At 65.7% G+C, this 24,119-nt stretch overlaps 1 protein-coding gene and 1 long non-coding RNA gene across 5 annotated transcripts; one reads left to right on the top strand and one right to left on the bottom strand.

The window, feature by feature from the left end:
• Window positions 1–568: 568 nt before the first annotated feature.
• TBX1 (T-box transcription factor 1) lies at window positions 569–8,308 on the bottom strand. 4 transcript variants are annotated; one of them, XM_060028558.1, is made up of 9 exons: window positions 8,082–8,308; window positions 7,446–7,565; window positions 5,910–6,270; window positions 3,979–4,080; window positions 3,126–3,297; window positions 2,580–2,735; window positions 1,896–1,963; window positions 1,709–1,809; window positions 569–1,426 (listed from the first exon to the last, which is right to left on the bottom strand). In XM_060028558.1, the coding sequence occupies exons 2-9, from the start codon at window positions 7,477–7,479 to the stop codon at window positions 957–959; spliced, it is 1,464 nt and encodes a 487-aa protein (XP_059884541.1). In that variant the 5' UTR covers window positions 7,480–7,565; window positions 8,082–8,308; the 3' UTR covers window positions 569–956. The 4 variants fall into 4 exon arrangements, with proteins under 4 accessions (XP_059884541.1, XP_059884540.1, XP_059884542.1 ...); XM_060028557.1 differs by lacking the exon at window positions 8,082–8,308 and having other exon boundaries at window positions 7,446–7,617; XM_060028559.1 differs by lacking the exons at window positions 7,446–7,565; window positions 8,082–8,308 and adding an exon at window positions 4,914–5,398 and having other exon boundaries at window positions 5,910–5,920.
• Window positions 8,309–9,436: 1,128 nt separating this feature from the next.
• Window positions 9,437–10,882, top strand: LOC132436432 (uncharacterized). The gene is made up of 3 exons (XR_011246704.1): window positions 9,437–9,997; window positions 10,078–10,476; window positions 10,590–10,882. It is a non-coding gene; the product is annotated as an uncharacterized lncRNA (long non-coding RNA).
• Window positions 10,883–24,119: the final 13,237 nt, after the last annotated feature.

Genomic DNA, 24,119 nt, shown 5'->3' with positions numbered 1-24,119 from the left:
TCCAGGTCACTCCGTGGGGACGCTCGCAGCAAATAAAGTCAATAAACAGGGGAAAACGCAGGCCTGAGCCAGGGCCAGCCAGGGAAATGCTACAAGAGCAGAACTACCTGTTTTTGTCTTTCCGATAAGAGTCAGGGCTTCTCCCCTTCCTAGCCCCCAACGGACAGTGTCCTGTCCTGCACGACCAAGACCGTTATACCAGCTTCCGTGGAAAAACACACAGGACAGGCACCGGCCTGAAAACAGGCCAGGGGTGCGGGCCCAAGTTCTAGAAAAGGGACAACCGCCAAGTGAGGAATTTAACAAGGCCGGATGCACACCTGGGGCCACAAGGTGGCAGTGGGGGAGGGGCGCTCTGGCCGGGCTGGGAGGGGCGGGGAGAGGACGCAGGGAGGCGTGGCCGGGAGGGGGCTGGGAGGAGGGGCTCGGAGCGTACCTCAGGGACCCCCCGCCCCGCCCAGGACCCGGCTGCAGGGAGACCCCGAGTCCCCGAGTCAGCCCGGACTCGCTCTCCCCGAGACACCCCGCGCGATGTGACTGGACGCAAAGAAATGGACACTCAGGCAGCTTCCAAAAGAGGCGAAACCGTTTATCAAGGCGGCGCCGGCGCGGTATCTACAGTTATCTACAAATATCTACAAGTATCTACACCGCCTGCAGACGGGTTCTCGGGTCGTCTACACTGCAACTGCCAGCCGGGCCGGGGGACGTCGCGGTCTCGCGGAGAACAATAAATATCACTTCCTTCCGGCGCGAACCGCGCACTTTGGCACTGGCTGTGCGGACCCGGGGCCCTCGAGGCCGAGGAGGGACCCGCGGTGGCCCTGGGGCCAGGGAACCAGGTCCTTGGACAGCTCTGGGGCTGGCGGATGGAGGCCCCACGGCTTGGAGGCCCGGGAAGGGGGCCTGCGGTGGCCCCGGGCTGGGTGGACCGGACCCCCAGGCGGACGCCCACATTATCTGGGGCAGTAGTCGTAAGAGCCGGGCGGCGCGGCCCCGGCCGATGAGTACATGCTGGCGGCAGCCGCAGCAGCGGCGGCGGCGGCGGCGGCGGCTGCGGGGCTCACGGCGGGGTGGTGGTGCGGGTGCGCGTGCGGGTGCGCGTGCGCGTGGAACCCGTGGCCGCGCAGGCCCGGCAGCGGGTAGGGCGCTGGCCGGCTCTTGGCCCCGAGGTAGTGGTCGTAGGCGGTGGCCGGGTACTTGTAGGGGTGGTGGTGCAGCGGCTCCGACGCGCCGGGTGCCTCCAGGCGCAGCTCGGGGTGCGGGGGGCTGGGCCGGCCTCCAGGCGCGCCGGGCAGCGGGACGCCGGACCCGGGCAGCGCGGGGCTCAGCACCCGCGCCAGCAGCTGCGGCGGGTGCGCCGGGTCCCCGAGCACGGCCGGGCCGCCCGCGTCGCGCTCGAATTCTCGCCGGGCCTCGGCCGCGTCTGCGGGGAGGGCCGAGGGCTGAATCGCGGAGAGGCCCGCGAGAACGCGCCTGCCCCCGCTCCGCGCCCCTGCCCAGCCCCGGGCCCTCCCCGGGGGCCCGCGCCCTCCACTGGGACGGCGGGCGGGGCGGGCAGGCGCAGCCGTCGGGCCGGGCGGGCGAGTGCGCGCTTGCCTGCCGCCGCGGCCGTTGTGCAACCGGCGCGCGAAGGCCGCGAGCGCCCCTGCGGCGCGGGCGAGGCCGGGCGCTGCCGTCTGCCCAGATCCCACGACCCCGGCCCTACCTTTCTCAGCGCCGTTGGGCTGTGTGGGTGAGGCCACGGGGTTCCGCGAGCGCGCAAAGGCGCTCATGAGCGGCAGTGCGCCGGGCCGATGGTTTCGGGGCCTGCGGGAGGGAGATGGGCAGCGTGTCAGGGGGCGCCCGGCCAGGCGCCCGCGCGCTCGCTCGCCGTCTCCTCGGGGGACACTCACCAGTCCTCGGGGTCGCAGTCTCGAAAACCTTTGGCGAAAGGGTTACTGGCGATCTTGAGCTGGGTAATCTGCAGGAAAGCGGGCACTGAACACCCGGCTCCAGCCCCTGTTCTTGGGGCCACCGGACCTCGGTGGAGCGGAGGGGAGCGTTAGGAGAGCCCTCCCCCACTCAGTAAGGGCCCCTCTACTCTCCGCTGACCAGAAATGCCTGGCTCACAACTGCTCTCTCCCCCGCAGGGGTTGTGCCTCTCTCCTGGGGCAGGGGTGCTGGGGAGACCCCTTTCTCGCTAAAGAACCTGTCTTTTCCGTCCCAAGTGATTAGGATAGAGACCCTGCTCCCCCGGCTGGGATGGGAATGTAGTCACTTCCACCCCCCACCCCGCTGTGGTCCAGAGTGGAGGAGCACCCTAGGAATCTGGGTAAACTGCGCATCAGGCCCCTGATGGGGAGTTTCCGGAATGGTTTGGAAAACAAACTTTCAGGCCACAGTGACAGTTCCCCCTTGAGAGGTCAACCTGATAGGAGGCTGGTCCGCCTGCAGCAGAGGGGAGGGGGTGGCCTGAGGCTCTGGGGGTGGGGCTCCATCGAGTGGGGTTTCCAGGAATGGAACCTTCTGTCCCCCAGGCAGCAACTGAAAATTGCACCCCTGCCCAGAAGTGTTGACCGGGCCACCCAGGGCCTCACCCGGTGGTTCTGGTAGGCAGTGACCGCAGTGAAGCGTGTCTCCTCAAACACAAAGGTTTTGAAGTTCTCCTCGGCGTATTTCTCGCTGTCTTTGCGCGGGTCCACATAGACCACGTGGAAGCGTGGCTGGTATCTGTGCATGGAGTTGAGAATAATCTGGAAGAAAGGTGGTGAGGGCCGAGCTAGGAAACCAGCCAAGGTCCGGACGGGCAGTGAGCTTCCAGACAACTCGGCAGAACCCTGAGCTCCCAAAAGGAGGCTGGGCCGTGGGGCATCACTGCCTGGATTCCAAAGGCTGCTGCCCTCACCCCCCACCCCGCACGGCCCCATCCTTTCCAGTTAAAAAGCCTCCAGCAAAACACAAGGAGTGGGGAGAGGGAAGCAGTGTGACCCACCAGTCCCCGAGCCCCTGACCGGAGGGCTAGCTCTCCTCGGTCTGTCCCTCATCCACACCCAAGCTGCCCAAGCTCTGCCTCTGGCTCCAGTCAGCAGGGACTCCCGAGGGCCTGCTGGGGGACAGGGCGGTAGCCTGGGGGGGTCGCTCACATGGCCATTGTCGTCCAGCAGGTTGTTAGTCAGCTTGAGCTTGTCGAAGGAGACGATTTGCTTCATCCACTGTGCCCCCTTGGCCGGTGAGTCGGGGTGGTAGTGTACGCGGCCGGGCGTGGCGGGGTCTGCCTTCCCGGCCACCAGCCAGGATGAGCTGTGGAAGGCGTACCTGGGACGCCGGGGCAGGGGCCACAGCATGCTGGGGTGAGGGCCTTGCCAAGGGAACCCCGAAGGTGCCTCTGATGAGGTTCCCACAGGTGAACGGGGAGCTTTTCCAGGGGCAATGTGAGGAAAGAGAAAACTCCCCGTCCTGATACACAAGCGGCAGGAAGCGACCAGAGGGAGGAAGCCGGGCCCTGGCGCCACATTTCGCCGCACGCGGGTCGCTGCTCTGGGCCTCCTGTGTCGCCGGCGCGGCGGGAGCCCAGATTGGGCCACGCCGGCGGCCTAGGGCGCAGGGCGGACCAGGTTCTCTTTATTAATTGCTGTTAATTGTCCGGGCGGCCAGGCCCGCCCTGCATAATCTCTCCTGGCCACCCCACCTTTCCTGCCAGCTCTGGGGCCCAGCGTTCCCGGGGGGTGGGGGAAGGGACGGGGTGCCGGCGCTCACCTCTCGGGAGAGGGGGACACGGAAAAGGCAGGGGCTGTGTGCGAGGGGCCAGACGGTGGGGGCCCAGCCTGCATGACCCCCTGAGGGCCACTCCCCAGAACTGCTGGGGATGGGGCGTGTGGGTCTGGGGTCTGGCAGGAGTGGGGAGGGGGCACCGGTCACTACTGTCCTGGGCCACCCACCCTCACCAGCCTGGCCAGGCAGGGACCCACCGCCCTCCAGGCCCGGCTGGGCGCTCACCGGTAGCGCTTGTCGTCCACGGGCACAAAGTCCATGAGGAGCATGTAGTCGGCCATGGGGTCCATGCCGAAGAGCTTCACTTGGAAGGTGGGGAACATGCGCCTGGGGGCGGTGGGACCTCGGTCACCTCAGGTGGGGGAGGGCAGGGCGACCCGCCTCCACCAGCCCAGGACATGGCCTCCCCGCCCGACCGGCCGCTGTGCTGGGTGGGGAGGCCCCTCATCGCATCTCCCCTCACTCATCTGCTTGACTAACCCGACCAAGCCCCTGCCCAGCCGAGGGCGAGTGGACGGCAGGACAGCCCCCTGCCCCCTTTTTAGAAACACAACAATGGCGAACTCAGTGCTCGAGCCAAGCCTCCACTCTTGAACATAGGCCTTTGGCTTCTTCCGCCAACTCTGCCCATGTAGACCCAGCCTAGCAACTGCCGATGCAGCCGTCCCATCCCGAGCTAGCCTCAGCCGGCAGTAACACCGGCCCCCGGGATCCTCCGCCCTCGGGCAGGCCTCCCCTGCTCGATCTCATCAACCGCCCTAAGCTCCCGGCTCAAACAAAGTGAAAGCGAGGCAGCCCGTGTGATTCTGAGGAGTCCCAGTCGCCCTTTCGGCTGGATCTGCGGCTGCTCCCCAGTCCCTCCAGTAAGGCCGAGCCTTGGAGTCCACAGTCCCGACTCTGAGGCCCTGCCTCCCACCCAGTGCTGGAGTCTCCCCACCTTCCTCGGGGACACACGCAAGTTCCCAAGACGCAGCTACTCAGGGCTGACTTGGCTTGTGTCCTTGGGGTCCCCTAACTCTCCCCTCCCTGGGCTCCGACTCGGTGACTGACCCGGGCTCTGGAAAGGACATTCTGTGGCTCGTAGCCTGGGCACTGGCCATGGGCCGGCCTTGCCCTGAGTGTGGGCCGCTGGGCCCTGGAGGACAGCATGAGGCCCCCACCTGCTGGTCCTGCAGCTTCCCCTCACAGGCAACTCCTTGCGGGCGGTGGGCAGAAAACAGATGCCAGCCCTCCTGGACAAGCCTGCCACGCCTGCCCTCGCCTCTGCAGGCCGGAGAGGGCTGCAGAATGCTGGCTTCTGGGGCGAGCCTGGCCCCGCCGAGGCCCTTGCTGGGCTGGACTGGGCCGGAGGCTGGGGCACAGTCCTCATGGGGTGGCGGGGGGAGGCCAAGTGCCCAGGCCAGCGGGAGAGCCTGGAGAAGACCCCTGATCTGGAGCTGGGCACAGGCCCCAGGCTCCCAGGGCGGACGCCGCGGCACGGAAAGAGAAACCACGAGCAGGCTCTGCAAACAGGCCCTGAGCTCCCGTTGGCTGTGTGGACCCAGAGCTGGTGTCTCCTGTGTACACTAGACACAGACCGGCACCCGCCTTTGTCTGCCGGTCAAATTGGTTGCATCGCAAAACTTGTTCCCCTTCTCTCTGGGCCCTTAAAACAAACACAGGCCAATTGAAGGCGGCGGCCCCAGCAGCAGAGCCAGGCCCCACCATCGCCCGAGACGTAGGCCTGAGAAGACTGGATAGCAATCTCCCCTGAAACACAGCACAGTTTTGAAGGGTCTTAACTCTCTCCTACAACGTTCCAGACCATTGCCCCATGGCCGGGCTGCGCCTCTATTTAGCCCGGATGGACTGAACTAGGGAACCAAAGAAGGCAGTTTCCTCTGAAAAGTTGGGATCCACTGGGATCTGCCAGTTGGTGAGGCCCCTGGGAGGGCCCGGCGAGCTGAGCCGGCCCCTGCTTCAGGCGCCGGCGTCCTGGGGCTGAGGGTGCACCCGGGCGGCCGCGCTCCTCCGCCGGCCCCTCCGCCCGCGCGCCAAGCGGTTGTCGCCGGAGCCGGGACCCGGGAGCGAAGGAGCCGGCCGCGCCCCCACCCCGCTTGCCGGCCCCGCTCGCGTGCGTCGGACCGAGGCGCGCCGCTAGGGAGGGGCGCCCTGACCTGCCGGCCTTGGTGACGATCATCTCGGTGCCCAGCTGGTTGAACTCGTCCCACAGTGCCTTCATCTCCAGCTGCACGCTCACGCTGGCCACCTTCGCGTTCTTCTTCACCGGCGCCTTGGCGGCGGCCGCGCAGCTGGCCCCGGGGCCCTCAGGCTCGGCAGCGGCGCTGGTGGCGGCCCCGGCGGCCGGCGCGAACGGGTAGGCGTGCGGCGGGCCCGGGGCGCCGGGGGCGGCGGCGGCGCACGGCTCGTAGCGCGGCGGCGGGGGCTCGCGCGGGCCGTACGGGTCGGCGCCCGGCGACGCGGCGCCCGGGAAGCCCCCCGCCGCCCCCAGGCCGCTCAGGCTGCTGGCCGTGAAGGCTGCAACGTCGCAAAAGTGCGAGAGCTGCGTGAGCCACGGGCTGGACACCGCGGAGATCATGACCCGCGGGCCGCGCCGCCCCGCCGAGGTGAGCGCTGCCCCGCGCCCCGGGCCGAGTGGCGGGCGCGCGCTGCGCTGCGCCCCGGGCCGCGCCGCCCCACGCCGCCGCCCGCGGAGCCGCCCCGCCCCGCCCCGCCCCGCGCCGCGCCCCCGCCCCCGCCGAGACAATGGCCTCCCCCAGCCCCCTCCCCGCCCCCGCCTCCTCCCGGCCCCCCGACCGCCCGGACCGGCTCCCCCAAGCGAGCGCCCGCCGGCCGCCCCTCGCTCTGCCGCCCTCCCGCGTTGCACTTCTCTCTCCGGGCTCTTTGCAATTTGTTATTTCCTTACCTTTGTCTTCCTCGTTCAAGTCTCCCCTCCGCATCCTCTTTCCTCCTTCCACTATCTCTCTCGAGTCTCCTTATTTCTGCTTTATTTTCTGCCTCTTCCTCTTTTTCCTGCTAGCCCCTCAGCGCTTTGTCTTTCTTTTCAGTCTGCCTGTCCCCCTCCTTTCTGCGTGCGTCTCTCTGTTATTCATGGCTTTTAACTCTTTTTTTTTTTTGAATAAAAACTGAACTCTTTTCTCTTTTTCTTTTTTTATGACTCAACTTTCTTTCGTAAAATTTCCTCCACTTTCTTCTCTTTCGTTCTTGCCCTCTTCATTTCCTTTTCATCTTTCTTCTTTCGGGTTTTCTGTTTTCTCTCCTTTTCTCAATTTCTTTTTCTCCCGCTGCCCCCCGCCTTTTCCGTGTCCCCTGACAATCTCACGCTCCTCTCCTTTCCTCCCGCCTCTCTGAGCTCACGGCCCCTCTGCCACCGCCTTTCTCTGGTCCTTCTTTCCTGTCCTCCCAGCCTCCCCTCGCCCTCTTCTGCTCCTGTGTCTAGCTGCGTGCGGGTCTCTGCAGCGGGGTCCCCAGGCTGGAGGGTCCCCAGGCTGGACGGGGGCACAGAATTTGGGCAGGATGCCCCCCTTTCTCTCCACCCTAGAGTCCAAGCTAGAAGCCTGGAACTCACCCCGCCAGAGCTCCCTCCACCCGCTCTTTGCCCGGATCCTGCCAACCCTCTTTGCTTGGGCCCCACGGCAGCAGGGGCAGGGGATCTGGCGGGCGGGTCCGTGTAGACGTAGCAGGAGGCTCACCTTCCATGTCCCTGGTGACGGTGCTGAAGTGCATCCCGGCCGGGGATCCCAGCAGCCTGCGAAGCTTCGCCGGGTCGGAGAACCCGGGTTCCAGGCGAGCGGTGTGCTCTGCGGCCTCTGCTGCAACCAGAGAGGCAATGCTGAACGCGCTGGCCCGGGGAGACAGCGGGCTCCGTGCGTCCATAGGCGCCCGGCGGCCTGACCGGCGCCGCCTCCGACTGCGTGCACCCGGCCCCACCGAGGCCGGCCCAGCCCTCGGGCCCCGGGGGCGGGGGCCTGCGGTGCCACTCACAGCCGCCGGCCCTGGGCCCAGGGGATTATGGTGTCACGGCCCCCCACTCTGGGCCGGTGGCAGCCGAGGGGCCCTGATGGGTTGAAAGCCCTGGGGGTGTGGGCCCTCCTGCTTTTCAAGGTCCGGGCCCCTTGCCTCTGCTCCCAGGGGCCTCCATGACCAGCACCCCTTGGACATCCCGCTGCTCCCCGAGGCCTGGGTTCCCTCTGTACAGCGAAGCCATCAGCTTCCCCAGCCCCCGAGGGGAGGTGGGGATGCTGGGAGCGCCCAGCCCCAGCCCGAAGCTGTGGGGCACCGGCCCTGCCCCTGTCCTCCCGCCTCCTCTTCCCCGGCTGCCCCTGCACCTGGGTGAGGAGAGGGCAGTCCGGGCTCCGGCACTGGCCACAGGCGGACAGCCCCAGGGCCACGGCGTCGTCCTTTCCTCGGTGCTCAGGGACAGGACCCAGCCCAGCAAGCGGCCCCCAGCCCTCTTCGGTCGGCTCACTGTCGTGGCTGGGGACCCTGAGCAGAGGGACGCCGCCCAGGCCAAGCAGCCCGGGAGCCCGAGCGTCACGCGCACCCGCGCGCACCACCCGCCTCTGGCCAGGACGCTTATACATCCGGAGGGTGGGCAGTGCCCGCTCCTCCGACCTCCCCGCGCACCGGCCGGGTGCAGGGAGGGCCGGGGGCGGGGCCTGGACTGGCCGAGGGAGCCGAGGACACGTCGGAGGAATTCAGGCCGCCGGCCGGGTCGTATGCTGCCCCTCGCTCACCACCCACCCCACAGCCAGCCTGCCCGCCTGGGAAGGCCCTGCTGCCCAGTTGGGCCTTCAGGCCCAGGCATCCCAGACGCTAAGACCTGACTTGGCCTGTGCTTCCGCACACCTACTGCCTCTGAGGCCTCTCTGCCCAGTTCAGGGCATCCATGGCCTTCCAGTCCAGAGTCTCCCCAGCAGGGCGCCAGGCCTCCCTGCTCCCAGGATCCTCTCTGGCCCTGCACTGAGGCTCTGGCAGTCAGGCCTCCATTTCCAAGGCCTCTGTTGCTTTGCCTGCGCTTGCCTGGACGGGGGTGGGAAGCAGCAGCCTCTCTCAGGGTTTTTACAGTCCTAGGGCCTCAGATCCCAGGCTGGAGGGGATGCTGGCTCTGAGGCAGGAAGGCCCAGAAACTGGGGACCTGGGAGTGGGCTCCAGCGGGAAACGCCTGGCTCCTGGGCCTGAGGTCCAGGAAAGCTACATGGCTGGAGGCAAGTCGGTGAGCATGTGGGCCCTGCTGTGTGACTGGGGTGGGTGCGTGCGACCTCAAGTACAGTGAGCCCCGCCCCACCCCCTAGGCTGGGGCTGCAGCTTTGTGGACCATGCCAGAAAAGGGAAACTGTTGCCAGGGTGTGCCCCCCACCCACAGTGGCCATGTGGGGTTGTGACAGTGACAGTGACAGTGATCTGTGGGGCCCAAGAGCAGGTCCAGGGAGTGGTGTGATGCGCCAGGCCTCCAGGACCCCAGGTGGAGATGCTCCTGGTGGAGGGAGAGCCCGGCTGGCAGGGGAGTTGGTGGGGGCAGGTCATGGTGGTGCTGCAGGAGGGGAGCCCGTGCTGAGGGTCTGCACCTAGAGAGGCATGCAGAGCGGTCACCATGGGTACCTCTTGCTGGTGGTCTGCATCCAACCTGCAGGTGGGTGCGTGGGGTGCATGTGGTTGTATGCCATCTGGGATGTGTGCTGTCCTGGCATGTGGGGGTGCCCGTGGTTGTGTCCTGTGCACCTGGGGAGCCTTCCTTGTATACCTGGGCGAACACCTGAAGACAGTGGGCAGGTGCCCAGTCTGAGGCAGACACCAATGTTGAGAAAGGAGAAATGAAAGTGAAAAACTCTGGGGCTTCTGGAGTCGCAGGGTCAGCCTCCTGGGACACTGTCCTGAGGTCCCTGGCCCTCGGAGTCTGAGGTGGTAGACAGGAGATGGGGTCCTCCCAGCCCCTCATTAACCCCTTCATGCCTGAGCTGGGATCTGGGAGGCCACGCTAGGTGGGGAAAAGCGCGGGAGCAGAAAGGACGCTGTGGCATGGGCCAATGGGCCAATTCTGGTCGAGAGAGCGCTGGAGGAGGTCAGGGCCCCCCCATGCCGCTCCGCCTGGGACTGGCAACCCTGCTTCCCCGGCTGCAGCTACTCACCCGAGCAATTGCAGACCCCGAACCCCTCTGTCAACGCCCGGTCCCTGCTGGAATCCAACTGCAGGGGCCCAAAGAGGCCTGAACGCTGCGGAGTCACCGCCTCCCGCGCCTCCGGGGTGAGTTCCTCGGACCCTCCTCCGTCCCTCCCGGAGCGATCCGCCGCTCTCCTCACCGCCCGCCACCGCCCCACCCACAGTGCCCCCACCGCCCAGACAGAGCTCGCGCCCTCTGGTCCCGCGACGCCCCGCACACCGTGTCCGCGCGCGCCGCCGCCTGCGGGAAGTCCTCATCCCTCACCTGGAGCGGCCGCGGCTCCCTTCCGCCTCGCTCCCCCTGCCGGCCGCACCTCCGGGAGCGCGAGGTAGGAGGCCTGGCTGGGCGCCGGCCCGACCGGGCTGGAAGGGCTGGGCGCTGCCGGGGGTCGTGCGCTGCTCGGGCTCTGCCTCCTTAGGGCGCGGCGTGCCCCTCCACCTGGGACGTGGGCTGAAGACAAGACCCGCATTTCGCTGCGCCATTTGGCAGCGAAGGGGGAACTAGGATGAGACCACTTTACAGGCCCTAAAACCGAGGCTCTGCTTTGACCGGCCTCCGCGAGGTACGGGGACCAGAAGTCTAGCTGAGGACAGGAGGCGGCAGGGGCGGGATGGAGCCGCGGCAGACGCCCATCCTGGGTGCAGAACGGGCTGCAGCCTTTGCTTCTCTCTGCAGGCCCTGCACTGGGTCCCACGTGGGCACTGGGATCCATCCCAGCGCTTCCCCTGGCACCTTGCGTTTGGAGGCTCACTCATCCCCCGCCCCAGCATCTTCAGAGTTTTGCCCGAAGCAAGCGCTGTTTCAGAGGTTTTCTCCCCAGCGCGCAGAAGGAGGCCCCTGGAGAGTCTGGCTGCACTGCTGCACCCAGCTCCGCCTCCCCGGAGCACACGTGGCTTCCTCAGGGCAGCCGTCAAGACTGGAGCCCTCACAGCTTTGGGGGGGACCCCACTCCTCACTCTCCCGCCACCATAAAGGCACTTCGACAGCGCCATGCGCAGCGCTCAGAATTCACTCTGGGCCTCTCTGTTCCCACCCTTGGAAGGACCTTCGCGCCCTTGTGCATCTCTGGTGGGCGCCAAGCCCACCGATTGTTGTGCTCACGTGCTCCGCGAGACAAGGTGGGGCACCACCCGCTCCCCCAGCCTGGGTCTCCCGCTATCTGGGGCACAGGCGCACACAGATGGATCTGAGCGGTCGGCTGGAGGATGTGAGTGCGCGGAGCACTGGGGACCCCGTCCCCCAGGAACTAGAGCACCGAGCGGGGCAGAGCCATCTCCCCCACCCGGGGTTCAGAAAGAGAGAGGCTGGGCTTTTCTTGACCCGGTTCATTCGTTTCGGGATTGATTCTCCGGGAACTGCCTCCAGGGCCTGCCTAGACGGGCCTCGGTGCTCTCGCAGGCAGGCCCCGCACCGGGAGCGGCCTGCGCCCTGCCTTTCTGCCGCCAGCAGCCGCTCCTCCCCGGCCCCGCGGCCCGGGTGGCTGGGCCTCCGGGGGCCAGACCTTGGCGGGAGGCGGGAGGGGGTGAACTTCAGTGGAGCCGGGAGAGGCGGGTGCGCAGGGCAGCTCCGTTCTCCCTTCGCAGCTCCATTCCTCCTCTCCGCTCCCCGCCCATAGTGGGCGCCTCGCGCAGGACCTCGGCCCCTGGGTGCGTCTCAACTGCCTCCATCCAACAAAAGCGCATGGGCCGCAATGCCGACAAATGGGGCTTTCTGGGTGGCCCGCTTGGGCGTGAATGGGCAGCGACCCTGAGCCCCCGAGGTGGGCGGGTGGGGCCGTTGTGGGGTGGCCTCCCTCTCCTGGCCCCTGGCTGGGGAGCCGAAGAGGACTCATGGGCTCCACCCATGAGGCGGGGAGGAACGGGCGCTGTCCGCGCCGGTGGCTCTTGCGCGCCAAGCTCGTGGCCCCACTGGCTCCAGCGCGGTCTGCGCGACCTCCCGTGGGTCTGCAGACCCTTGGGCGGTGCGGGGGCTGGGGGGGCGGTGCTGGGCTGGGACCAGGGCCTGTGGGAGCTGGTAGTGAAGCCGCATCCATCCTGGGCAGGGGCGGTTTCCCTGCCCCTACCCCGCTGGCCTGGTCTCTTGTGACACCGCCTGCAGGTTGAAGGAGGCGACTCCCTCTCCCCAGCCTGGGGGCTCCATGCACCTGGACTAGCAGTGGCTCTGTTGGCCCCCTAACTGCTCCCAGGCCCTTCCCTCGGGGTGCCCCCAACTGAAGCACAAGTCCCTGCGAGCCCACCCAGGCTTCTTCCTTGGTGGTGGACTCTTACCCCAAACTCTGGTGGGGGACCCTGTGCTGGGCCCTGAGCCCCAGGTGCATAGTACGATTCATGTGTGCGGGACTGAGGACTGTGAGGAGGTGCCAGGCAGAACCCACGGAGTTCTTGGCAAAGGCTGGGGACCAGAAACAGCCTGGCATGTGCTGTTTGGTGGCTTGGAGATGACTCTGGGTGGGTGAGCTGAGCCATGCCCAGGGAAGGGGCTGGTGCCCTCGCCCCTTCTGTGGCATCACCTGGGACTCTTCCAAGTCCTCAGTGCCACCTGCCTCCTGATCCAAGGGCCTGGACCCCGGGGGGCCAATGACTGCAGATTGAACGAAGGGCAACTGAGGGGGCGGACACGGACACTGGAGGGTGTCACCTGAGGGGTGACAGAGAAGCAGCACAGAGGCACACACTGCTGTGACACCAGCCCCTCAGAGCCAGAAGGGATGGGCCAGGGTCAGCACAGCCATGCACAGCTGGGTGCAGCCTCCCATCCGCCCTGGGCCTGGCTGTACTCCCCTCACTGAGGGTGCTGTCTTCTGGGCCCAGTGCCCAGGAGGACAGATGGGTGGAGACAGTGAGGGGATGGCCGGACCGGATGGGGCTGTCTGTCGGGCCTGGGTGATAGCACCCCCTGCCCCCCGCAGGGCACCAGGGCCCCCTGCAGGCTGGAAGTTCCCACAGCTCTAGAACAAACAAACAGACGGCCCAACACACAGCCTGGCCCTGGGCCCCTCTCCAATTTCTCAGCCTGTTGATTTAGCTGCCCACTTGGTGGGAGGACCCAGCCACATGGGGAGCCGGCTGTCCATCTGTCTGTCCATCTACTGGCCACACTGGCCCCTCCACCCCAGGTGCTGTCAGGCAGAGGTGGGGCTCAGAGACCCAGGTGACCTAGATTTAGGCCGCCCACAGCTTCCGCTCTGTGGTCAGGGCAGGGGGAGCCACACTCTCCAGGGAAAGGGATAGGCCCTCAAAGCCCCTGGGTGTGTTGGCTGAGGGCGAGAGGCCAGAAGCCGGACACCTGCAGACACTCTTCTCAGGTTCCTCTGGCTGGCAGGGGACACCGACTGGGTACACACACAACTGTGAGCAAGGGCACGAGTGTACATGCATGCACACACCACACACATACGTGAACGTACCCACAGATGCGTGTGCGCACACTCTTGTGTAGCACACCATACACACGCACACACCAACGTGGGCCAGAGTGCACACACAGGCACGTGCAGAACACATACACAGATACGCATGCGCATGCATGTGCACCCCCTACAGTGACCCCTGTAACAAGTCATCAATGTCGAGGACTCTCACCTCAGTAACTCAGCTGGTCCTCAGCCTTACTTGGCTTGGACAAGGTCCATGTGGAGCCTCAGGCGCTGCACAATGAAGATCAAAATGTTTCAGTCTGCTCTTGCGGGATTATTTCCTGAAAGTGACACCCTCAAATGATGCCCCTGGGGGAAGATCCAATGGCCAGGACGATGCCCTGGACGTTGGGGACAGGAAGAGTCTGCCATAACAGTTCACTCAGCGGGAACCCTTCTGGGAGGGTCAGTCTCCATGCTCAGGCCCCAGCCCTGAGTCGGGCTTGGTGGGTAAGATGAGCAAGGAAGCTCTGGGAAGACACGGGGGCAGGGCCAGAGGCATGAGCAATGACCGCCAAGCGGGGGACTCCTGCACCTTTGTTAACGGGGCCTCGCCAGGGCAAGCTCCCCACAATCAAAGGATGTATCGTGTCTCCTCTTCAAGATACAGCAGTTATAATAACCGAATATATCAGACTTGGAATTTCCATTAAATGCTTGATTCAGTTAGCAATTTAAATTCAAGTTGTCAGGCTTCCCTGGTGGCGCAGTGGTTGAGAATCCGCCTGCCAATGCAGGGCACACGGGTTCGAGCCCTGGTCTGGGAAGATCCCACATGCCGCGGAGCAACTAGGCCCGTGAGTCACAACTACTGAGCCTGCACGTCTGGAGCTTGTGCTCCGCAACAAGAGAGGCTGCGACAGTGAGAGACCCGTGCACCGCGATGAAGAGTGGCCCCCACTTGCCTCAACTAGAGAAAGCCCTCGCACAGAAACAAAGACCCAACACAGCCAAAAATAAATAAATAAATAAAAGATGCCTCTCTTTAGATATCTATTTAAAAAAAAAAATTCAAGTTGTCCACGTTTTCGTTGCGACAGCCCAGCTTTCTCTTTGGAGAAGCTCCGGGTAGAAGTTGGTCTGAGGCAGTGGAGGATTGGCTCTGTGCCCGAGCCCCTCTCCGTCCCCTCTGCTCCCTGGCGGAGCCCCCAGGGCCACTGGGTCACCCCATTAGCCCAGAACCACCGACCTGGTGTCCAGAGCTTCTGCCCACTGCCCTCGGCAGGCCCACCTCCAGGACCCTGTGGGCAGATAGGAGGCCGAGGCCTGGGGAGACCAGGGGAGGCAGCCAGGTCCCTCCCCAGCAGCTCTGTCTGGACTCCCCTTCTAGGGGAGGAGCTGCTGGGAAGAAGGCAGGGACAACGTTTTGGAGGAGATGGGCCCTTCAGAGCAGGCAGAGCCAGGGCGGATGGTGTGGCCCAGACATCACAAGCTGGGCTAGGCGTAAGCCTCACCCTGCAGTGCTCTGTGTCCTCCCCAAGCCTCAATGTTTCTGTCTGAGAAATGGGGAGAGAGCTGGAAGCCCCACAGTGTGGATTAAGCGAACTCCCGTCAGCTCCTGAACGTGGCTCCTCAGCCGATGGTACAGTTGTCCCAGGCTCCTTGGGCCGCCCCCCAGCCCAGCTGGTCCCCCAGGACTGTGGGTAGGGCAGCTGTTGTCTCTGTGCTCCTGTGGGGCCTTGGGACCTGGCGGGGATTCAGGGAGGGGGGATGCTGGCCGTGCCCCCAGGAAGTCCAGTTGGGCCCGCTCTGCCTGGCTTCCCCGCCCAGCCCAGGTGTCCACATTGGCCTCTGTTTCCCGTGTCCTCGAGCACAGCCCCGCCCCGCCCCAGCCAGACAAATCCCTTCCCTCCTCCTCGGCTCTGCTGAACCAGGTTGGAATTTCTCAAAAGCAAACAAACAGGCACGCTCAGGGTTGCGGTTTTAGGAGCTGAGATTCCTCCTGTCTGTCTGAGGCAGCGTCAGGCCCAGCCGGCTGCCCATGGCAGGCTGGACAGGGCCCTCGCCTGAGCCCCCGGGGCCCAGGCTCAGAGGCTGTCGTCCTGAAGCGCGGGGCTGACCTGGGTCCCTCTCGAGACCTTGTGAGGACTGCCGGAGGCTGCAGCACAGGCTGAGCGGAAAGGACCCCGGGCCTGGCAGGCAGGATGCGGACAGGGATCGCTGTGGGGACAGCGGTGGCGCCAGGGCCACCAGGCAGGGCTGGTGGAGCCCAATGGGTGAGGACTGGAGGGCTCGGGGCTCAGAGCATCGATGCGCCGGGGCGATCCCAGGCACAGAGGCAGGCAGCGAAGCCGTGTGGGAATGTGGGGGTGGGGAGGGGGGCAGGAGGGCACCTCAAGGGGCCGACGGGCTGGGAGGCAGGGCTGGGGCGAGGGGAGGGGCCGGAGGGGGCTCTCGCCAGGTGGTCTTAATCTCCTCAGTGAAATAGGAGTCCCGGCCGGCGGGGGAGGTGGGAGCCTGAGGAGCAGGAGACAGCTGCGGGGAGGGGGCAGCCTGGCGGCCCTGAGGCCCCTGCCCGCGGGCCCACTCCCCCAGTCCCTGGCCTGGACTTGCTCGGAGCTGGTTCTGACACCGAAGCCCCCCCACCCGACCCCTTCTGCCCACGTGGCCAAGAGGGTCCTGCTTGCATCCATGTAGGGGTGGCCTGGCCCTTCCCGCTGTCTCCCCTGGCAAGGCAGGGGCTGGGTCAATCTCGCCGCTGCTGAAGCCCCCTCTTGGGTTCCCTGCACCCACTAAGCTGTCGGGGCCCCAAGGTGGTGCCAGTGGTGGGCAACCCGGGGACCAGGGCAGAGGGGAGGGACCTCCCAGATGGGGAAACTGAGGCCAAGAGGGGTGGGTGAGACTGGCCTTGGCCCCATGCTATGGGGCAGGAGGGAGGCCCTGTCCTGTTAAGTGGGGACTTGGCATCAGCTGTGCTGGGCAGACAGACGGATGTGAGCTTTCACTGGTGCCCCAAAGCCAACCCAGCCCCTCCCACCAGGGTGTTTGCCAGAACCCAACGCACTGGCCGCCCCATGCTGGGCGGCGTGTAGGTGGGCGCTGGGCTGTCTCAGACCTGACTGAGAACAGCCAGGCCCTGGAGCCAATGGGAGCCCCCGAGGTGCCCACTGGAGAAACCGAGGCAGCCCCAACAAAGCCAGCATGGCGCAGGGGCCCTGACTTCCGTGGCCAGCCCCTCTGTAGAGCGCCTGCCTGCCCAAGTCCCGGACACGTGTCCCCTCCTTCCTGGCGCTGTGCCCTGGCTCTGCCCCCACCGACAAACACGCTGTCTTAGGACTGCCCGCCTCGTGCCTGCTGGGCCCTGCGCTCTGCTTTGCTGCTCCGCCTGGTCCTTCAGCCTGGGGGGTGGGGGGGTGGCATTTGATGGTCATGTCACTGTTCCCATCCAGGCCGGGCATGGGGGGCAGTGAGACCAGACACGGAGGTGACGCACAAGTGGGGCTAAGCCAGCCCTTGTGTGCTGGACCTGGGCTGGGACCCAGGAGTCACCCTGTGCCGGTGGGGAAGGTGGGCCTGGCTGCTGAGCCTTCCTCTCCCCAGAACCTGCAACTCAGCACCCAGAGTCCCCTCAAGTGGCCTCGGACGTGGCTTCTCCTGGGTGCCTCGACCCTCTCTGCGCGCTCAGGACAGGACGCTATTAGTCACGCTCACCTTGGAGGGAATTTTTGCAGATTCTTTCCTAACATCCGCTAAGACCAGCCAGCGCCTTACTTCAGGGGAGACAGGAGGCAGTGATGCCCTGCAGACATGTGCAGGCTGCCTGGGCAGAGGGAGCAGCCAGGTATAAGGGAGGAACGCTCTGGAAGGAGACTGCTGCTCCCAGATGGAGAAGTGTCTGGATGGCAGGGCTGCCTTGGAGGAAGGCTGAGGGGTTGGGGTCTGGAGGGCATTTTCCTGACTCTGGCTTTTGGCTTCTAGCATTGCTTCCCAGACGAGGCCCTCCAGATACAGCATGAGCCTGTTCTTCGCGAGACGTCTGCCCTGGAAGCCGGGCCCCACGCCGCGTGGCTCTGAGACTGTGGCCTTTCGAGCCTGCTTCCCTCATCCACAAGTCCAACGGGAGCCCAGGGCCGGGCAGTGAGGAGTGACCGTGTTATACATCGCAGATAAGGGCAGAGGTCCGAGGCTGCACTGGGGAAAGAAACGTCCCAGCTCGACTGCTGGAGCCTTGGGGGTTGTTGTGAGAAGAGATGGCTGACTGGGGCACCGAGCACCATGCCGCTGTGTCATCTGTATGAATAGACTTCACTGGGCAGAGGTGGTCACTCTGTAGCTGCTGAGGATGTGCCCTGGGGTCTGGACACTGCCCTCTTGGTACGGCATGTCATTTCCTCCATTCTACATGCGCTGTCTCTTTTAATGTGGCCCCAAGTGTCCCTGGATCTGATCTTGAGGCTGGACATCTCCAAATGGGTGCCTAGAACCTTCCAGACCTCCTGGCAGCCCCACCCCCACCCCACCAATCGGTGTATGGCCTGAGCTCAGCCCCAGAGCAGCTCCCGGCAGCCAGTGTGGACATCCAGCATCAAGTATCTTGGATTTCTGACAAAGGGACCCCCCCACCTGGTGGCAGCTGACACCTGAGCCTACCCCACCCAGTGGCAAGGGCAGGGGTGAGTGACCTGGCTGGAGACAGCTGCCATGGGAACAGTCAGAAAATCCCAGTGTCACTCGCCCTGGTGCCAGAGGGAGACTGAGGCACAGGGCAGGGCAAGGCCTCGGGCACCTATGAGGGGCCCTGCCTGGCCAGGGGTCCTACCACAGCCCAGCCTGACCCCGCCCTTGGTGGCCTCCACACCTCTGCTGTCCACCGCCCGCCCAGGCAGAAATAGCCATTTCCTCCGGCTCACGCCCCAGGGAGCAACACGGAGCTGGCAAAACAAACAGGCCGTTCCTCCCGTGGCCATGGCTGGTGATGGATGGCCAGAGGGGCAGGCCTCGCTGACGGACGACCGCCCATCATGTGTGGGCCAGGGGTGGGGGCCAGTGAGGCCCGCGACACAGCCACAGATGCACACTCATGAGCTGCAGTGCTGGTCTCACCCCACCCTGAGACCCTCCCAGGCCAGTCATTCCCCCCGCCTCAGTCTCCCCACCGACGCGGGCCCCCACTGTGGGCAGGGCGCGAGCCAACGTATCTGAGGGTGGAGTCCTCCCCGGCCCCTCCAAGGTGCCCACCTGTCTCCCAGAGGGCTAGAACTCCCACCTCAGTCGTCTGCACTCGGGGCCTGGCCGGACTGGGCACCTCCGAAGGCTCTATCAGCCCCTGTGCGTGCCAGGGGGCAGGAGTGGGGCCTGGTGCCGGCTCGGGAAGCCCACTCAGGGCAGGCGTGGCAGGCACACCGGAGTGTGGGGGAGACGGGCAGTGGGCCCCGGGGCTCAGGGGGTGTGACGGGGCAGGGGCCCAGGCACCGCCCCGGAGGGCCCGAGGTCTTGTACCCCAGTGGTCCGGCTCCAGCCTCTACTGGCACCCTCTGTGTCTGCATCCGGGCAGGGATTGTCACCTCGTTGTACAGATGGGCAAACCAAGGCTCGTGGGAGTTCCAGCAGGAGGGACACAGGCCGGGGCGGGGGTGGGCCCTGCTGGGCACTCCCGCCACACCCATCTGATGGCGACTCCTGCCAGGCAGGGCCGGGTGTGCCGACGGACTCACAGAGGCCGCGCTGACGTGCCTCCAGCCTGGGCGGCCCGGAGACCTTCTGGCACTGACTGCCGGCCACCTGCAGGGCCCGAGGGACACCCAGCTACCAGCCCGAGGCCTGCAGCAGCACGGGCCACCCAGCTGGTGGCCGGCTAGAGAGGAAGGGGCAGCTGGGGCCAGGCCTCTGACCCGCTGGCTGCCCAGCCCTACCGGGAGCACGTCTGGCCAAGAGGAAGCTTCTGAGACCCCCACTTCCTGAACCACAGAGCGGGCTGGGCTGGGGCCGCCCATTTCCCTCCAGAGCCCCCAGCCCTGCCCTCGATTCCTTCAACCCGGCCCCAAAGCCCCACAACCCCCAGCTGCGTGTTTCCTGGGGCGGAGGGTGGAGGGGGGTGGCCGGCAACTTGCCCTGATCTGGGGTCAGCAGGGCCAGGAAACCCCTTCGAGTAGGGTGTGAGGGGCCTGGGCGGAGAGGGAGGGCTGGGCCAAGGAGGGGCCTCCCCTGGAGATGAGGCTGCCCACGGAGCAGGGTTGTGACCTCTGCCATAGGGCCCTTCAGATCCAGGCAAGCCCGCTGGTTCAAGGCCAGCCCTGTGGTGCCAGATGGGCCCGCCTCTGCCATGGCCCGGAAGATGCTCTAAAGCATCTGTCAGCTTACAGGGCTGGGCCGAGGACTGCTGAGGTCACCGTCCACCGTGGAGGTGGGCTGTGGGAGCAGCAGGTAATGCCAGAGCTGGGGTGTCTGATGGGGGGGTGTCTGTGGGCAGGGTGCTGCAGTCCCAGGTAGAGGCTCTCAGGCCCTCGGGTCTGGGGAGTCTGGCTCGTCCCTGCTGGCCCGGGTGAAGCTGGGATGGCCCTGCCCCTCCACGCTGCTGGGGGCAGGAAGTCTGGGTCTGGCCTGGGCTGGCAGAATTGGGGGCAGGACCAAGGCCCACAAGGGGCAGGAAGTGGCCCTGGGCTCCAGCAGGGATGGGGTGGCCTCCTAGGGGCCATTTCCTCCCTGGGAACATCCTGCCGGGCAGCAGGAGGGAAGAGGGCTCAGTCCGGGGCGGCAGGAAGGACCTGGGGCTAGGCGTCCCCTCAGGCAGGGCCCTGGGAAGTCCCAGGAGGGAATGACCTCATGGACATCAGAGCCTCTGGAACTAAAAGGCCAGCTGGGCCTCTCCCACCCCTGACCTGGAGCTCCTGCCCGCCCCCCCTGAGGCTGGACTCCCCGAGTTTCCAGCACCACCAGCCTTACTCTCCCACAGCCGGGAGCTCCCACTGGAAACAGGCAGAGCCTGTGGCCCCAGCCTGTTCCCGGCTATGGACAGCGGGCTCGCAGGCAGCAACCTGCTCCTCAGAGCTCAGCCCGAGCCACCAGGTTGGGCCCAGGCAGGCAGCCCAGCCCAGCTGCCCTGCTCTGGGCCCCAGGAGGGGGTCAGCAGCCTGGTGCCCACCTCCCCCCGACCCATGGCCTAAATATAACCTGAGCAGGCGCCTGGCCGGGAATAGAGACCTCTGTCAGTCCCCAGCAGGTGCTGGCGGGAGGAAGGTCAGCATGATTGGCAGGGATGCAGGCTGGGCGGGCAGCCAGACGTGGGTCATGTGAATGTCCGGTGGCGAGGCCTGGGGGCGGGGGGAGCAGCATGTCCTCACAGGACAGCTGGGTGCCCGTCCCGTCCTGCTCAGGGCCGACCTCTACCCTTTTCCCCACCCCACGTCTGAGGTGCTGCCAGGTCCCTGGGAAGGTTGGGCCCACCCAGCACCGCCTGGCCCTGCCCTGCCCTGCCCTGCCCTGCACCTCTCTGCCTTGGGCACCTTCTGGCCTCCACAGCCTCTGCCTTGGGCTTGCGGCCCCACGGTGTGACAGACCATCCAGCCAGCCATGTGGGGTTAAGAGTGGATGCTCAGAGCACTGTCTGGCCCTGTCCAAAGTCTCTATGTGCCGTGCTCCTGCAGGATCCCCTGTGCCCTCCACCCTCAGGCCCCATCCTGCCCTGTGTTTGTTCTTCGGCCGCCCGCCCAAAACCTTTCTTCTCCAGGCTGTTCTGAGCTTGATTCTGGAGTCCTCTCCAGACCTCACCTCCCGCCCCAGCCTCAAGCTGCTGCAGACTGACAGGTGAGGTCCGGCCCCACACCGCTGCGGTCAGGGCTCCCAGGGAGGCGGGTGGGGCTCAGCCAGGGACCTAGTCCATGGCCAGAGCCCAAGCCCAGAGTCCATGGTGCTCCCCCCAACCTCTCGGCTGCCTTCCCCAGCCCCTCAGGCTGAGTCCTAGGCCCCAGGCCCTGCCCTGGCCTGTGTCCTGAGCCCAGTGCCACATTCCTCCCTGTGGGCGAGTCCTGGACACCCACCAGCCCACCCTTGGAGGTGGCTCTGCCCAGCTGGCCCCTCAACCGTTCCCTTAAAGCACAAGCCTTGCCTCCCACTCCCTTCTGTAGAGGGGAGACTGTCGAATCAAGAACCTGGAGTATACGGGCTCTCACCAAGCAGTCTGGGGGAGACGGATTCCTCCTCGTTTTCTGCTGGGGTCAGCCCAGTCGCTGGAATCCAAACCCACAGTTTCTCCCTCGCTTGACTAAAGTCCCGTGCAAGGCCCTTGGGGCAGGAGTGGCAGGCATTGGCGGGAGGCCTGTCCGGGGCCTCTGCAGGCTCCAATGGTCTGGCCTGACCCACGGAGGAGGTGGGCGTGGAGGGGCAGGAGTTGGGTGAGAGGGGTGGAGGCTGATGAAATGGAGACACCCAGCTGCCCCTGGACCCCTTGGAATAAGCGGGCATTTGTGACACGGCCAGCACTGCACTCGTCATGGGACACGTCACGGTCCCAGAGGTCAGAATCCTGAACCTCGGGTTCTAGGAGGAAGTTTTGGGTCTGGGGACCCTCCATCTGAAAAGGACCTTGGGAAACTGGCGGTACCTGCCAGCCTGCCCTTCCCCTCTGCAGCCCCCGGCTGCGGTCTTCTGGCCCTGTTTGCACACCCCTAGTGACAAGAAGCTCACTCCTGGGGAGCCCACTGCGGCCAGGACAGTGGGCTTTGCAGCTCTCAAGAGCCCGCCCCTGGAGAGACGAGTGGGGCCAGCGCAGGGGAGGCTGCCTGGGTGGCAGGAAGGGTGGGGAGGCAGGAGGGGCCGACTCAGGGGCACGGCACTCCGCATCTCCTAGGTGAACCCTCCACCCTGACCCTCAGTGCCCCAGGAGGGTGGGACCCGGCTCCATGGCCAGATCTGTGCTGGACACTGGACGTGCTGGAGGCTGCAGCCTGAGCCTGCTTGTTTGTTCTCCATCTCGTTTTTCTGGTTTGGAGCCTGGGAGCCCAAGCAGGGCTAGGGGCCTGGGAATGCGGGTGGGGGAGGAGGGCGCCCTGGTAGGAGTGTGGCCAAGGGAAGGGATTGGGCCAGGGTGCGAGGCCATCCCTGTGCCCTGCGTCGCTGCCACCTCCTATCCATACCTGCCCTCACCTGCAGACAGGTGGGGGAACTCTACCCTGAGCCACTGGGGTCACCCCATGGGCATCCCAGAGGAGGCCTGGTCCTGTGCCCATCCGCCTCCACCCACTGGCCTGGCTGCAGGCCAGAGAGGGGACCCAGGGCCCAGACTCCACGGGGCTTCTGTGGTCACAGGGTCAGGAGTGCAGGCAAGTTCCAGAAAACAGGGGGGTTTGGTTCTTGGCTCCCTCGGGAACAGTGGGCAGTGGCTCGAGGCCCCAGAATGTGGAGCTCCCGCTGGGGGCACCTCCCACCCACACGTCATCAGTCTCCCTTTGATTTAAAACTGGGTTCCTCTGCTTCCCCCGTGGGGGCCCTGAACCTCTCCACGCCTCTGGAGGGGACTGATAGGGTCTCCCTCCTTCCTCCCGCCTCCCGGCCCCCCATGGCCCGCCTCTTGTCCCCACTCTAATCCTAAATGCCCAGGACACCCTGTCCTCTCCCAAATCCTGCCCGCCTGCTTCTCTCCCAGATACACGTGGAAACTGAGGCCCAAGGAATAGAAGGCAGTGCTGAGCTGAAGCAGTGATGGGGACGGGGGTTGGAGCTCTCCTGGGCTGCCGGTGGCAGCAACTGCAGGCGCTGGCTGTGACCACCGGGAGCCAGTGGCTTCTGGGCAGCCGGGATTCCTGGGAGGGGCTGCTCTACAGGCTTCAGCCCCGGTGGGCTCAGCTCCCCAGCCCCACAGCTTGGCAGGGCTGTTAGGCAGGGGTCTGCCTGCAGACACTGGGGCCTGGTGAGCAGCTGGCTGCCCTTCCTCCAGGCATCCCACCCTGATCTCCCTCCGAGCATTCAGGACACCCAGGGCTCATCACCCACTGACACCCACATCTCCATTTCAGAGCTGGGGAAACCAAGGCACGGTGACAGTGTGTCTGTTCTCACAGCAGGAATCCAGGTCTGGCAATGAGGGTGGCTTGTCCAGTGAGGTAAGGGAGCAGGGCCAGACCTGGGAATACCTGAGGGGACTGGTGGTCTCCCAGGGGGCACCAGGCACAGAAATCCCTCTGTCAAGGGAGAGGAATTAGCAGCTGGGGATGGAGCTGGGTGTGTGTGTGACATTCTGGGGCTCAAGGTTCAGGCCCCTCTGGGTTTTTGAGGGTGCACAGGAGTTCGCCAGGGCAGAAGGGCCGTGGTCAGGTGGGGAGCCGGGGCTCAGGGTGAGCAGACAGCACCCAGGCCCTGGAGGCAGGATGCTGGGATTCACAGTCAGGTCTGTCCTCCCACAGCTGCCCACAGTGCCGTCCCTCCTACAGGCCGAGACAAGAGGGCCTCAGGGGCTGTGGGGGAAGAAGTCCACACAGCGGGGCTGGCTGTAGGCTGTCCATGTGGCCCTGGAAGGCCTGTCCCCTCTCTGGGCCTCGGTTTCCCCATCTGTGAAATGGTCGAAGGAGCCCGAGGAGACTCTTGGCCCTGATAGGCTTGCTGGCTTGGGGAGAGAGGTGTGGCCAAGCCCCATCTGCTGGGACCAGTCCAGGGACTCAGCACAGGTACTTTGAGGGCTAGGGGCCCGGCTGACTGGGGTCATGAGGATAACCCAGGAAGAATCCCCAGAACATCTGCCCCCCACTCCCCACATTCCCAGCTGGGCCTGGGCTGGTCCAGCGTCTGGAACACTCCTTACAGAAGGGGCCCTATCCCTGTCCGCCCTAACAAGGCCCAAGCCTCCCTGCCCTGCACTG

The sequence above is a fragment of the Delphinus delphis genome, chromosome 13 (genome assembly GCF_949987515.2).
Source record: "Delphinus delphis chromosome 13, mDelDel1.2, whole genome shotgun sequence".
Classification (NCBI taxonomy): domain Eukaryota; kingdom Metazoa; phylum Chordata; class Mammalia; order Artiodactyla; family Delphinidae; genus Delphinus; species Delphinus delphis.
This window is presented reverse-complemented; position numbering and strand designations above follow the sequence as displayed.

Coding starts and splice junctions, on each gene's coding strand:
- TBX1 (XM_060028556.1), bottom strand. CDS start 6,331: ATGATCTCCGCGGTGTCCAGCCCGTGGCTCACGCAGCTCTCGCACTTT. Junction 3,298..3,978: donor GTGGACGACAAGCGCTACCG/GTGAGCGCCCAG, acceptor CCGGCGTCCCAG/GTACGCCTTCCACAGCTCAT. Junction 1,810..1,895: donor GACTGCGACCCCGAGGACTG/GTGAGTGTCCCC, acceptor TCCCTCCCGCAG/GCCCCGAAACCATCGGCCCG.